At 42.1% G+C, this 16071-nt stretch overlaps 1 protein-coding gene across 1 annotated transcript in view; it reads left to right on the top strand.

Annotated features, from left to right (window-relative positions):
• Positions 1–5463: 5463 nt before the first annotated feature.
• Positions 5464–16071, top strand: part of DDAH1 (dimethylarginine dimethylaminohydrolase 1) — a gene marked incomplete at its 3' end in the record, with an annotated part of 149777 nt that continues 139169 nt past the window's right edge. Inside the window, exon 1 of the mRNA XM_079697919.1 lies at positions 5464–5921. Within this exon, the coding sequence (XP_079554045.1) occupies positions 5619–5921 (303 nt within the window). The 5' untranslated portion in view covers positions 5464–5618. The remainder of the gene's footprint in view (positions 5922–16071) is intronic.

Genomic DNA, 16071 nt, shown 5'->3' with positions numbered 1-16071 from the left:
CTCCAACCCGTGTCCCCTGCATTGGCAGGCAGATTCTTAACCACTGTGCCACCAGGGAAGCCCCCGTTTTTTCTTAATATCCATAATGTCGTGTGCTTAAAAGAGGACTTTAAAGTGTGCTGTTTACTACTTCCATGTAAGAAGTTACATAGAGTTATCAGAACCCAGCCAGGAGCTAGAATTGCCAAAAAGAGGGACCACCAGACAGAAGTTATGGTTATAGAAGGGTTGTTGCTAGAACCATGAAAAAGCAGGAAGGGAGTAAGAGGAATAAATATGTTAACCTCCCTTTCCTCTTGCCCTCCCATCTCCTGTAAGTGCCGCCCATTGGCCAAAGCCAACAATAACGGGATCCCAGGTGATATAGTCGATGAAGGTCAGTCCTCTTGGGCACAGAGTAAGACAGAAAATAGTGAAGCATGGGTCTTGGGCACACCAAGATTACACAACTAGAATGCGGGAGGGCCAGGAGTCAAAGTCAGGTTTATTATGCCTTATTCACTGCTTTTATGTATTTCTCTTCCATACATGTTGCAGGTGCTTGGTAAATATTTCTTTAAAGAATGAATTCCCAGGTGACAGCTGAAGAAACCAAGGTTAGGAGGGTATACATCTTGACTTTAGGAACCAGAACTCTGGAACCATCTCCTAGTTTGTAAAATGCTGCCTGCCCATTCGACCAAACATAACTCACTGCTTGTATGTCAAAGGAAATCTGCAGCAGTCGGTTTCCTCCACAGTAAATCGTTTTGTGTCAAACTTAATGATTCTTATCTGGCAGCACTCAGGACTTAGTGTCAGAATGCAGACTTATGGGAAAAAAAAAGAAGAATGCAGACTTATGGTATTTAACTTGATCTAGTATTTCTAGTACTTGGGACACTTGAGCCCTCATTCTCTTTAAGTACTCCAACCCCTACCCTCAAACACCGAACCCCAGTGAAAGCAAATCTTGTATTTGCTAAAAATGGAGTAAGAAAGGAGTAAGGCAGGAATGTCTCTTTTAATCCTGAAATAATTGCTATCTAAAATTGACTTCAAATGCAGGTCCAGAAATATTAACAATGGAAAAGAAAAATTGCCTCTGTATCAGTCAGTGTCTAGCTAGGAGAATATAAACAGCTCTAGGTATTTCAAATAGAGGGAATTTAAACAGGGAATTAGTTACAAAGATCTTGAAATGTGTGGAAGACAAAAAGGAGCAATTTGACCATAAGTCCCACAGTGTAATTCACAGTTACATCCCCAGTACCTGGTATGTAGCAAAGGTTCAAAAATGTGTATTGAATCTATGATTACACTTGTGAGTGAGATTTGGTCTATCAACCTAGGAAGGCCATGGGTTCTGCTGGAAAGCATTAAGACACCTATGTGACTCTGATGATTCAATGGATGTATGTGGTTTGGCCTTAGGTAGGAAATCATGTTCAAAGCCTTCTGAACCTGTCAATGCTACTGCATAGCACAGAGAATTCTATGTTCTGTGATAACCTGTATGAGAAAAGAATCTGAAAAAGAATGAATATAGGTATAACTGAATCACTTTGCTGTATACCTGAAACTAACACAACATTGTAAATCAACTATAATCCAATAAACTTAAACAAAAACAAAAAAGCAAACAAAAAGAACCCAAAAGCTAAAACAAAAAACCCTCAAAACCTGTCAATGAATAATATCTAATGAGCAACTACTAGGTACTAGATACTATCCTAGGCACTTTTCTAAGCACTTTGTATTATTAACTTTAACCTTCCTAATAACCCTATGATAATGGATTCACTGTGTCCAATTTCATAAATTAGGATGAAAGGAGGCAAAGAGCTTTTAAGATCATACAACAAGAAAATAGCAGAGCCAAGCTTCCACCCACAAAGTTTGGCTTCAGAAGCTACACTCAGACTCCACATCATATGTCTGTCCACTGCTCAAGTGATGAAAGCTTAGTCTACTTTTCTACCTTTATTTTTCATGTCCCCCATTGTACTCTGGGGCATAAACCAGCTAGCTGTTTCCCCAACCTGTTTCTTCTCCTTTCTGGGCTCATAGAAGTCTATTTCCCAGCTCTTCCCTTTGGTTACTAAAGCTGTGTGACTGAGTCCCAGACAGAGAAAAGTGAGCAGAGGTGATATGTACCACTTCCTGGCCTGGCCCATTAAGCCTCTCACACGTGGTGCTGAATGTTCTGTAACTTTCTTTCAGCTTGAGGAAGGTGAGCATGGTGAACTTGGATGCCATATTTGAAAGTGTTGGAGCCACAAAATGGAAGAAGGCCAGACCCCTGCATGTCACTTGGAGAAGAGTCAGGAACCAATCAAGTCATTCTGTGTTAGCCTTTAAGTGAACAAGAGATGAACTTCTATCAACTTTATTCCACTATATGTGTTGGGGTCATTTTGTTATAGCATCTAGAATTATCTTAACCAATACATACAGGATTTGAACTGATCTATCTATTGTTGCTTGAACACGCATTTGGCTTTTGCACATACTTTTCCTTAGAATTCTCATTCTATCCTTCCAATTATTCACATCCTAAAAATTATTCAAGGCCTAAACCAAGTTCAGTCACCTTCAAGCAGCTCTCTTCCACTCCCACTAGCCACCGTGATTTCTTTTTCCCGTAACTTCCTATAGCACTTTGTTGATTGTATCTCTCTTGTGCCCTTAGCATAGCTCTCACTTTGGATGTCTTGTTTTCCCAGTAAGCTCTTCAAGGTCAAGGATCATGTTTTAATGCTTCTCGTATGTCTCTGAAGTACATAACATGGTGTGTTGCCTTGAGAATTCTCAATAAATATCTGCAGGGAAAATGAATTTATATATGTATTAGACTTAATAAAGCCATTTTCCATTTGGGCTTTATTCCATTTCCATTTTCCCCAAAGTAGTCCTTTATCACTCAAGCAGGAAGGCATGTAAGAAGTGATTTACTGGAGTTCATGTCTTTATTATTCTTTGGACAACTGCTTAGAAGAGACAGAAGGCGTGCTTATCAAATTTCAGATGACACAAAACTAGAGGTAATAAATAGTGCACAAGATGACAGAATCAAAATGAGGCAAGTTGGAATGAAGATAACATTTAATAGGGATAACGGCAAAATTAGATAAAAAAAAAAAGTGGCCCAATTTCAGTATGGAAAGACAGAGCTAACACCAATTTATAGGAAAAATCTTTCAGGTTTTAATTGGCTGCTGGGCTGACATGAGCCCAGAGTGGATACACGGGACTTTGTTTACAATTAGGCTCAGGGCACTTGGTGGCAAAGTATTCAGGCTCTAACAAGGCATGGGCATGAATTAACGTTGCTAGATGGAGACCAGCTGGAGGTGGATGAAACCTCAGTGTTAGGTAATGGGGGAAAAAAGGTCCATATTTTAGCCTGGGAAAGCTCAGCACATAGGGCAACTTTCACCTGTAGCATTGGTGGGACTCCCCTGCTGAGAACACCATCAGGTGATTTCTGGACACTAATTTGGTGCCAATTTAGTATCAGCATGGGTTCCCTGAGAGTTTTGCCTCAGAAGTAGAACCCAGTAGGTCTCAAAGGTTTGTTATTTTACTTTTGGTTCCACTCCCCAGTGTCAGGGTCAGAGCTGTCCCTCACTTAAGACCTCTCACTTTCAAAGCTGAGAAATGCCATGTCATCTGGGTAAATTCAAGTCACCCTTGAGAGAGGGGAGAGAAGGCAGATCACATCTCCTCTGTTGCTCAGTTGGGACAACTGTTCCAGGATCCTTAGCTAGATCTCTCCTAGAAACCTACATTTCCTAAAAACTGGTATCAGAGTTCTGACAAAAAGGCTGTGGCCTTGACCTTGGCACTGGACCACCAAAAAAGCCAATACAATCTTAGGCAGTGTTAATAGAAGCCTAGCACCTGGAATAAGGGTCCTGCTGTAGTCTGTGTGGGTCAGACCACAGGAAGAATTGTTTCTATTCCAGATACCATGGTTTAAAAGGGATACAGGCAAAACCACTGTGTATCAAAAGGAAGATGACCAGAATGTTGAAGGGATTTAGAAACCAATCACTAGTTACTTTTTGGTGGTTCAGGATCAAGGCTTGGAGTGGGTCAGGATGGCGGGTGGGATGCGGTGTCAGGTAGCATAGATAGCAGAACTGTCTTCAGATATGTGAATGCTGTCTTGTGCAAGAATACTAGCATGTTAGGTAATGCCAGAAGGCAGAACTGGGACCAGTGGGAATTAAGCCCACAATGAAGAATTTTTAACTGTGATAACTCTTCAAAAGTGGAATACACTTTGCAAGTAAGTGAGGTTTAGAATGTTCAAGTAAAGATCTGGTCACTTTCATAGATGTTTTAGCTGGAATTCCAGAACATTGAGTGGGAATTTAGGTGAGAGGGTTTCTAAGGTCCTGTTCGAATCTAATGTTCTATGAGCTCATCAATCTTAAAATTAGAAATATGCTACAGAACGTGAGGAAAAAAGATTATTACCTGAGATTATTTTGGAGTTACTACCTGAAGTGGATCTTCCCCTCAAAAAGAGCAGAACCCATGGATTATGTAATCTGCAATGCGTGAGAGGGGAAAAATAGAAGCTTAGTACCATTAAGAAGGGAAAGGAACTCCCTGAGGGGCATGAAAAAAGAAACGTTCAACAAATATCTCGGGAATTCCACGGAGTCTGTACAGGCCTGATGGAAACGCAAGGGAGGAGTTTGGAAACCCTCCTTCCCAATGACAAAAGAGTTGTGACGCTCCACGTCTGAAACTGCTCAAGGTGAGCGCACATCTATCGTGGAGGAAAGCACACTTGGTCTTTGCCTCCCTACCTCTGAGGGCCCTGTAGGCAAACATAATCACATTCTTAGTAAGAACGGATTGTCTTTGAAATACTGTGAGTTTCCAGATGTCTATGCCTCTCTATGTATGTGTCTCTTGGGCTCCTCCTCTTTCTTTCAGACAGGAAGAAATATTCTTTTAATAATCTAGAGTCTCACGTGGGGTGAGGGGTCATCTGCAGAGAAAGTCAAGGTAAGGTGGACTTGGGTGCGAAGACAGATTCTCACGCTAGGAACTGGGGGTGGAGGTGAGGCGTGGTACCACGTGCTGGGCAACCTGGGAGCAGGACAGTAGGGAGAGAGGTCAAAGTATCTGTCCACAAAGGAATCCCATCCTTTGCTTCCCGACCACCAAGAAGACCCCACAGTCGCTCTGTCCAGAACATAGCCCGCTCTTCAAGTGCGCCTTGGGTCGACGTGAGGCGTGCACCTGCGGCGGAACACAGGTAACGTCAAGTCCGGGTACAGCGCCTTTTGGCCGAGGTCCTCTCACCGGCGCGCACCCCTTGCGTTGCCGGCTTCCTCGGCCTCCGCCTCCGGCCCCACTCCTCGTGCTGGTGGCCCACTACAACTCCCGCCTCGGCTGCCGCAAACGCGAGAGCGCCAAGTGGGCGCGCGGGCTGCGCGCGGGCCGGCGCCCGGAGGTCTGGGCATGCTCAGTCGCGCGGGCAGGGCTCCGGGCGCGAGCCGGGCTCCCGCTGCACCACATTCATCTGCTGCCAAGGGGAGCCGCCGGGCGCTCGCAGGCTCGGCGCGCGCTGCCCGCGGAAGACCCGGCTGCCGCGCCCCCCGCCGCCTCCCCGAGTCATGGCCTCGCTCGGCCATCCCGCCGCCTTCGGCCGGGCCACCCACGTCGTGGTGCGGGGGCTGCCCGAGTCCCTCGGCCAACAGGCGCTGAGGCGCACCAAGGGCGACGAGGTGGATTTCGCCCGCGCCGAGCGGCAGCACCAGCTGTACGTGGGCGTGCTGGGCAGTAAGCTGGGGCTGCAGGTGGTGCAGCTGCCGGCCGACGAGAGCCTCCCGGACTGCGTGTTCGTGGAGGACGTGGCCGTGGTGTGCGAGGAGACGGCCCTCATCACCCGCCCTGGGGCGCCGAGCCGGAGGAAGGAGGTAACTGGCCGCCTGGAGACGCGAGGGGCGCGGCCGGGGACGCGCGCCGGGCCCTCCCGCGCCGCCCGAGCCGGACGTGCGGGGGGAATCGCGGAAGTGGCCCCCGGGCTAGTTCCGAACTTCCCATTTGGGGGAGACGGTGTGTGTGCGAGAGAGAGAAGTTCATTGTTCACGCCTCCCGGCTGCCAGCGCAGCTTGGATGCCTTCTAGAGGAGCCGACTGAGTGTGGTGGTGCGGACTCGGGCAGGTGGGTGGGGTGGGGAATCCGTCTCACAGGCATTTTTATTTGTAAAGATTAAAAAGCAGCGAAGACAGTGCAACTCTGCTCGTTTCCCAGGGAGCGGGGGCAGGGAGGGGTGCCGTTCCAAGCGGGCGGGCGGAGCCTGGGCGAGGGCTCCGGGGGGCCGGTTGATGACCCTAAACCCCCAAGTCCTGCCAGGAGCTGGGAGCAGGGAGGGCCAGATGAATTAATGGTCGATGCCCGCAGACCTGGGTCGTCCCGAGTTACTTTTCGGTCGTGGAGAGTGAGTCCCGCAAAGGGGACTGGCAAGTGAATGAATGTAAGAAGACTGGCCTGTTGCTGAGCCGTGGTGTCTGGGTTTGAAAAGCGGAACTCGGAGTAGGGTGTTGGGTGTGTGTATGTGTCTGTGTGTTTAATTGGAAATGGTGGTTTCACAAATTCAATAGTTTTTATTCTCTATATTTTTAAGCCCATAGCAATCAGAGCTTTTTGTGTTCTCAGAGGATGGTGACTACTTTAAAATATTGCAGTTTGTGAAAATGTCTGTGATTGCTTTAAACACAAGGTAGGTTAGTGGGGAGAGACAAATAAGAGTGAGATTCGATTTTAAAATGCCGTCTGGCCCGGGAGTCTTCTCATTGCCTGCTAAGAGCCCAGGGTCAAGACTCTTGGTTGCTATTGGCATCAAGTGGCATTGCAAGAAGCTGGTGGTTTCTTTCATATCTGGAGGGTTAAGGATTTTCCCTTCCTATTTTTCCTTTATTCGATTCGCATTGGAAATGCCTCATAGAGCTTGTAGTTAAAATATGCTTCTTCTCCACATGCTTCACTACTTGGTTGATAGAACTTTGCTTGGTCTGAGAGAATAAGTATATTTGATTTATTTCCCACTAAGATAATCAGCTTTTTTTTTTTTTTCCACCCTGCCTTAGCAGAAAACCAAAAGAGTAACAGGTCTCATTCTCTTAGCTCTTTTAACTCCTTCGCCACCTCTCCATCTTTGAATCTGTGAGATGACCCACTCTATTTTAAACTGATAAGCATGTAACCCCATTTGAATACTTTCTAATGTGTCCTAGGCCATATGACAAAGCTGTGGTTTGTGCTTAAAAGAGTAACATAGATTTTAAAAATGCTTTCAAAATGATACTCATTTCATGAGGCTGGTCCAATTTCATGTTAAGAGACTGTCATATATTTAATCATCCATTTCATTTTATTCCTATAATAAAACCTTTCAAATTTTGGCCTTCCTGATACTAAAGTGGGCACTGATCTGTCTCCCCGTCAGATTTTGAGGCATGAATTTTAAATGGGTTTCACTCTTCAGGCTGGTGGCCCACTGCCAGAGGCCACATAGAATAATGGATAAGAACATCAGACTGGATCTAATTCTGTGACCTTAGGGAGTATCTCTTGCCTCAGTTTTCTCACCTGTAAAGTGGACGTAATCATACCTATTTCATAGAATTGTGGTAATAAATTTATTAATCCATCAGAAATATAGAGGACAGGACATTTCATAAGTGTTGGTCGTTATTATTCACTTACCAATGGGTCGTGGAAGATTTACTCCTTGAGCAGTAAGAAGTCTCCTGTACACTGATGCAGTTACAGTGACATTTCCCTTTCTGAGGGTGAAGGGGAGTCTTCTTCATGCCTTAGGTTCCAGCCTAATCTGCTCACTAGCACTGCCTCCCAGCTCAAGTTTTCTGCAGGTGTGTGGTCCCTCCCCAAAACACCTTTGCCATTGCACCTGATCTGTGTTCCCAGAGTAATGGGCCTTCCAGCCAGAGAGGGGAATGCGGGCAGTCATGTTGGGTGGGGTGCTTCAGAGATTTCTTTGAAATCTCTCACAGTTTGCTGCCTACATTGAAGTTAATAAATTCTTGTTAACTGAATGAACAAATGAATTAATGAAATGCTAATTAGCTAATACCAGCAAGCTGATAATAATCACTTCAAGGACTTCTTGGATTGTTTTATATATATATATATGTATATATATACACACACATATATATATGTATATATATATATACATATATATATATATATGTGACACCTAACTCCCTAACTGAAACTCCACAACAGCTGAGGCATTATATTAAAATTATTAACACTGATCTCCTGTCTTCTCCCTCTGCATTCCATTTTCCACACTGTAGCCAAGTTGGTCCTTCTAAAACTCAGATCTGATCCTGTTCCTCCTCTGATTAAAATTCTAGAGGGGCCTCCACTGAGCTTGATAAACCCATTGAGCTGGGTTCTGCTTGCCTTTCCAGCTTCAGTTGCATCTCTGACCCCACCTGAGGTGCCTCCCAATTCTTGTCTCAAGCCAGGTTCTTTTTTCAAGCTCACCATGCTGTTGCTTTTATGGGTGTACATTCCTCCTTTGCCCAGGACATTCTTCCTCTCCTGCATTTTACCTGGCTGTTTCTACTCATGCTTCAGTTCTCAGCTTACTCTTACCATTAATATTATTAGCTAATCTTTATTGGGTGCTTACCATTTGCCAGACATTGTGCCGGATTTATGACATGCATTTCATTGAATGCTCACATCAACTCTTTGAGCTCATTGCTATCATTATTCCTTTTTAAAAGTTGATGAAACTGAGTCTTAGAGAGATTAAATAAATTGCCCAAGGTTATAGAGTGGAACTAGTGAAACCAGGATTTGAACTCAGATTTGCAGGACTCTAAAGCTCTAGTCCCAACTGTTGTGATATTAGATCTCACCTTCTCAAGCATTAGATTGGTTGTCCTTTTATGAGCATCTCTGTACTCCCTGTTGTGGTATTTACCATACCATATGGTAATTTCCTGTTTATCTTTCTGTACCTCCCATTATTATGAAAACTTTGAGGGCAAGGATCATGTCTGCGTTGTTCAACATCTTATCCCCTGGGCCTTGAACACGATAATCATGTAGCAAATATATTTTGTTGAACAAATTTGTTCATGATTTTAGGTCAACCTTCGTTCTCCCTCATTATGACATATTTGGTGTTTGTTTGGCAAGCATTTCCAATCAGTAGAGTCCCACAAGTTTCATTACAACTATAGGTGATTTATAACTGTTTTTCTCTCCCTCTCCCTTTCCGTGCCTCTGTCTCTTGTTGTTGTTTTGTTTTTATTAAAATCCTGAGAAGTTTCTTCTTAATCAAAGCATCATGTTATATTTAATGACTTTTCTTCCTTGGAAGAAAGGACTGAGGACCAAACTCAAGAAAGTAACGCTTCTGTGAAAGCTCAGTGTTTGCCATAATGGGGTCTCCAAAGATTAATAAAACACAGACCCTGTCTGCAGCAAGCTTAAGTTTTAGTGAAGAAAACTGCATATAGAGAAAGTCAGCAAATAATATTACTTGTCTAAGAACTTTGTGTCTTCAGGAATATGAATGTCTTAATATGCTTAATATTTTGAAGACAAATTAGCCTTAAGAAACCAATCATATTTTAAATGACTCCAGCTTACATTTTAGAGGGGAAAGAAATTAACTTCTAAATGTCAAAGTCCAGTAAGCAAATATCTAAAAGCTATGACAGTGTGTGAGGATTGGGTTTTTTAAAAAATAAAAATTTTGTTTCAATTGTACATGTCCGCAGTACCAAATTCAAAAGGTACAAGAGGATACACTGTGAAAGTAAGTCTTGGACTTCCCTGGTGGTGCAGTGGTTAAGAATCTGCCTGCCAATGCAGGGGACATGGGTTCAAGCCCTGGTCCGGTAAGATCCCACATGCTGCGGAGCAACTAAGCCTGTGTGCCACAACTAGTGACCCTGCGCTCTAGAGCCCGCGAGCCACAACCACTGAAGCCCAAGCACCTAGAGCCCGTGCTCCGCAACAAGAGAAGCCACCACAAGGAGAAGTCTGCACACGCAGTGAAGAGTAGCCCCCGCTCTCTGCAACTAGAGAAAGCCTGCATGCAGCAACAAAGACCCAACTCAGCCTTAAATAAATAAATTTATTTCAAAAAAGAAAGAAAGTAAGTCTTGCCCCCCTTACTTCACCCTTGTACCAGTTCCCTTCCTCAGAGGCAACTACTAATGCCATTTTCTTGAGTTTTGGTTTTTTTTCCAGAAAGTTTTTAGTACTTAATTAATGATTAACTGACAGAGTTTACTCAAGGAAAATTGTGAAATATATCCTGTGCCCTTTCCCCCTCTTTCAGGGCCATTTTATCCTTTCCCAGGTACCAGGTATTAGTATATGGGGTATTCCGTCTAAGAGAAAACCACACAAACTCATTCCCACAAAGTGATAATGGCTTTAATTACCCTTGCCTGGAGCATTTGCACTGTTAGGGACCTCTTTAGGAAGAAGGCAATATGCTTAGCACAAAGTAATAAATCTCCAAAGTAAAAATAAACATTGAGGGGGGGAAAGGAGGGCATAAACAGAAAAGGTAAGCAATACATATTTGCATAGTAATTCCCCTTCTATTGGGGCACTCAACTATTTGGACTTACATATTCGGGTCCTGGTTTATTCTTTGGTTAGGAAAAAAGCATAATTATCCCAGAGGCAAGGTGAGCATTAAGACCATGTCTAATGACCAGCCAACTTATGTGTGTGTGTGAATCCCAAAAGATGGTGTTATTATTAGCTCTATTTAAAAGATCAGGAGACTGAGTCTCTGGTAACCAAGGTTAAGTAACTTGTCCAAAGTCACACACAGCTAATAAGTAGCAGAACTGAGCTTCTCATGAAAGTATGAAGGTCTTTTTTGCTTGAAGTGCTTGTTGCCAGTTGTGCTTAATCATAATAGATCATTAAAGCAATATAAAACTGCCATCTGAATATCATTTTACACACTAATGATATACAATATAACTTGGATATTAACTAAGTGAATCATTTTACTTCCCTCCTCTCCTAAATGAGAGTAGATTGTTTTCATTTTAGTTAAAAAAATAATTCAGGCATTTACATGAAACCCACAAATTGCCTAGGCACACTTTATGCATAATTGTGCCTTATTTACCAGCCTACTGGATGATTGCTTTTTTAAATGCACACGTTTCCTCAAACTTCTGTTTAACTTCAGGTGAGTAAACTACCCTAAACCATAATTAGAAATTACCCTGATTCTCACCAAGCTGGAACGTGAAGGCACTGGAGACTCTTCACATGGCGGCAGATCAAATGGTTCGTGATAAATTGTCACCTCCAACTGCTTAGAACAACTGCTCTCTTTCAGAGTGTTTCTTTTCCGACTCTTCTACATGGCCTTGGCAATAAATGTTTGGAAATTGACGTGTGTCTTGGGAACTGGGATGCATCCCATAATGTAATCTACTCCCATGCAGTTGATCTTGAAAGCCTTGAAAAGAAAGAACATAATGATGAGTAGGGAGTGACTTCTATTAGATACTATTAGCTGAAAATGAACTTTCTGCAGAGATTCCTAGAATCATTATAAGACTAAGAAGGCAGGGATGGATCCCTTATAATTCACATATGCTGGGAAATTGCTTTTGCATGTTTTTGAATTCTTATTGAGCTCAGATTTCTTCAAAATTAGGTATCCAGTCCATTAATATAAACCACAACACAGAAAAATCTACTTAAGACTTTTGAAAAGATTTACCTTCTACTGTCTTTGCCTCGTAAATAAATTATCCATGAACCTCAATATAAATTTGAAAATGCATGTTTAAAAAATGAGTGATGGTTATTATTTATTTTATGGCATTTGCTGTTAAAATCTGTAACCACTTCAGAAAGCCTAGTTTTCTGACTGGAGATCTGGACATGTGGTAGAGTTCATTCCCCTAATCAAGAGGTGTCATAATAAAGGATAAAATAGCTGAAATCTTTATGAGAAAAGGTTTCATTTATATCTTATACAGAACACAGTGCATTGTTCACCCCAGGTAGTAGAAAAATATTTATTTACTGTAATGCAATCCCTGATGTTGCATCAAAATGCTCCCCTGACCTTTGAAGTTGGCTTTCACTGCTGTCCTTAGACTGATATTAGGTATTAAATGTCAGAGTCCTCAGGTGCATTTCATAAACAGGCACTTTTCATCCAAATGGACAAGGAAGAGTAATCTCAAACAACAAATCCCATTTAAAAATGTGTGCGTGTAATGCTATCCCAGTTTACTTTGTCATTGTCAAATAATGTAATAATATACATTGTTTTCCTGAAACTGAGTGCTGAGGGTTAGTAGCACTAGAAAGGAATAAATCACCAGACTTTAGACTGCTGTTTCTAAATGTCTAGATCATCTAAGCAAGTATGACCAGAGAAATGAGCACAGCAGACTACGAAGATAGAAGTACAAATTAGTATAGGGTTGGTTTAATTTTGCCCAACAAATCAAACCTCAATTAGTTTAACATAGCAAATTAAAGGGAATACAACTTTTAGTCTGCTTTTGTAGCTAGATGGGCTTATGGGATAAGCTGTCATTCTAACGAAGATGAATATATCAGTATTTTGCTTGATTTGAATATGTGTGAGTAAGTAAATCTTTGACTTCATTAAAAATATGTTTGCTTTGATTCCTTTGTTCTTTTGTTTAAGAAATATTGAAGTTTTCTAATTTGCTTCTAGCAGTAATGATGAGTGCCATGATTGCGTTAACAATGACTGTGTTTTTGAAGGCAAAGGCACAATAGTTGCATCAGTCATGTACTATGTTTGTGCCTTCAGCAACTGTCTAGACCCAATGTTTGGTGGTGGGGAGATGTAGGTGAATTAGATACCACCGTTGCCCATAAGGACCTCACAGTCCAGCTAGGAAGGCAGACCAGTGGCAGTCACTTGCAGAACAAGAGGACAGGGTTTTATGCCAGAGCTCTGTCTGGTGCTATGGAACCTCCAGGGGGTGGGTCTGACCCATACCAGGACTTCTCAGAAGAAGTGATAATTGAGTTAGAAGTAACCAGGGGAAGGCAGAGAGGGGCAGCCTTCAGAGATAGAGGGCACTGTGAGATAGGATGAGGGTGATGGTACAGTGAAAATTAATTTCACTCATGTTGGGAAGGATGCAGGATTGAGAAAAGCCCGCCTGTGCCCCCCTGATCTCTGAGATTTCAATTCCTAGTTCCAAGTTCACCAGGAGAACCACATCCTTAACCACGTTTCCTGGTTGGGGCCCAGAGGGAACTGGCTGCCTGGCACACTGCATTTCTAACTGTACTCCCATCTTTTCTCCTACCACATGCTCCATCAAAGTCTGGCATTCCTTCCAGGATTCCTGAATAGCACAGTTTGGGAATGATATAGTCTGCCCTGGAGTGGACTTCAGTCCACTCCAAATCTGAGATTCATTTCTTGAGGTTGCTAGAATGTCAGTTGGCTGGGTAGTAATTTTTCCCCTTTGGCCCAAAATGTGCACATTAGGGTGTGTCAAGCAAACCTGGCATCTGCCATGTATACGTATATAATATTATCCATGTCAGTGGCAGGTAAGAGAAAACTCTTTCCTGTTTGCTGTTGAAATGTGTTTTTATTCACAAATCTTTCCATCTTGGCAGTAGACACCATTGAGTCTCACATTAATATAAATCAAGTGCAGCTGAAACTGAGCATGCATTTATAATCATAGGCTGAATTTTGTACAAGCTACAGAAGGCAGCATGGTTGGGATACAGCACTATTCTAGATATTAGGAGACACTGGTTTTTATTTTTGCAGTGATAATAAGATCTAATATTCTTTCCAGCTTGGAAATGCTGTACTTTCCTTTTGGAACTCAGGGTGTGTTAGGGTGGAAAGTGGAGGGTGGGAAAGTGATAGGGAGATGGGGACATTATAATAATTTACATTTGTGAGATGGGATTGGAGTTTGATGAATAAAAAAATACTGGATTTTATTCAACCCAAGGCATTATACTTGTTCTACTTAATTAACCAGTCGTTTAAACTCACACCTTGCTAATGATAACCCATTATAAGATGAAGTTGAATTTGCTAACTCTATTTCAAAACCTCTGCTTACTCCGCCATTTATATAGCACATTTGATAAGAAATTTTCCCATAGAAAATGTTAAATGCCATTGAAAGAGCATAAGATTCCTAGACCCACATGATTTCTCCCATCACACATCACTGTCATCAGTGTCTACTAGCGGATGTTTCTGTGATGAGTGTGAATCAATGGCCCAAAGAAATGGAGAGAAGTGGATACAAGATATGTGCTGTGAGTTGTAACTAAAATTCTTGACGTGCCCATAGCACTTCTTTCTTATAAACCCTCCATACGTATATACTGATTTCCATCTTTTGCTGAAATTTGACTTTTGTTTCCCAGATTTTGACTTTTGTCTTCCAAAAAATGCACACAGTTATTTTTCTGAGTAAACACAAAAAAGTAAAAGATACTCATTAAAATGTAGCCTTTCTGTAGTAAGCTGTGTACAAATTAAGACTTAGACACATTAAGATATTGATGTAATTATTTTTTTAAACTTGGAGATATGCTTGTGGCAAACTTAGACATTTTTAGCCTGAAATGATTCAAAAAATTGAAGTTAGTTAAATAATCTTGGTGCAGTTACAAGATAAAAATAGAAGAAAAATACATCCATTTTATTCTTTGAATTTTTTTGAATCATAAGGGAACTTTCATTTTACAAGGAAAGAGTAATGTAACTAAAGCTTGGCTTTGGGTCATATTCTAGGACATTTGTGATATAGACGTATTATCCAATTCAAGAGTTTTATGTGGAGAAGTTTAAATCTAGTGCTGTATTTTGAGGTACTCAAATCATTTTTGCTCTTGCTTTTGGTATTCTCCTAACTTTCTGTGTGCCATCTTAGTCCTTTATCAAGGGTCTTGGTTTTCTGGCTCCCCTTTCTCTGAAAGATGCACTGTTGGGAGAGAGAGGGACCCTAGTCAAAAAGGGCACTGATTTCTTCACTTTTCTCTGTTACTCTCAAACTAAACATCTCTAAAGCTTTAGGCCTCCCCTAATCTCCAGGCTTCCCCAAGCCACCCCAAATATATAAGTAGTTTAACTTGGAATAGAGCACAGCTTCAAGACAAGGCTTTTAGTACAGAGTGTGTATGTGTGTATGTGTGTGTGTGTGTGTGTGAGTGTGTGTATCTTCAAATTGCTGCTCTCCACGTACTATCATGGGGTCATGAAATCAATTTAGTGAGTCATGTCTAGCTCTTTTATTTTTACTGTAATAGAATCAATAGAAAATGTCAAGAGTACATGACAACATAAGGTCAGTATTTTTTCATGAAACCTTTCACTTTATACATTTGTGTTTGTGTGTGTATTAATTAGGAATATAAAATATGTTTCTTACTCTGAGTCATGGTAAGAAAAAAGTATAAAAACCCACTGTATCTCCTTTCAACCAGACTGCACCACTCAGCCTTTTGTAAAAATTCTAGAGGGCTATGCCCATTGGCCCCAAGGTTCTCAGAATCATGGCCCAAATCCCAAATGCTTCTCTATGCATATCGAAGAATACCGATTTCCATTTGCTTGGGTTGACTTCTTACAGTGATGATGTCCTGGCTGTTTGGATCCCTGTCCATCCAACACCAACAACAAAAAGCATAATTGGGGAACATGAGGAGGAAGAAGACTGTCAACTTGACTATTTGCTGGGAGCTTATTCTACTTCCCCTTCTTTGGTGACATTCTAAACCAGTTAAGGGATAGTTACACTGACCAAGACGGGAAAGCATAGTTTCCATTTGAACTTCCATCTGAGCTTATTCTACTTCCCCTTCTTTGGTGACATTCTAAACCAGTTAAGGGATAGTTACACTGACCAAGACGGGAAAGCATAGTTTCCATCTGAACTTGCATCTTTTTTCATTTTTGGGGGAGTAGATTTGGTGGCAGCAGCAGACCCTGATCCCCTTGCGTCAGGAGGGGTTGTGCTCCTGCATCTTCCCAGCTGCAGCCCCCAGGTGGAAGCTGAG

This window comes from Hyperoodon ampullatus, assembly GCF_949752795.1.
Source record: "Hyperoodon ampullatus genome assembly, chromosome: 2".
Lineage (NCBI taxonomy): Eukaryota > Metazoa > Chordata > Mammalia > Artiodactyla > Ziphiidae > Hyperoodon > Hyperoodon ampullatus.
The sequence above is the reverse complement of the archived record's forward strand: the minus strand, read 5'-3'. Positions and strand labels throughout refer to the sequence as shown.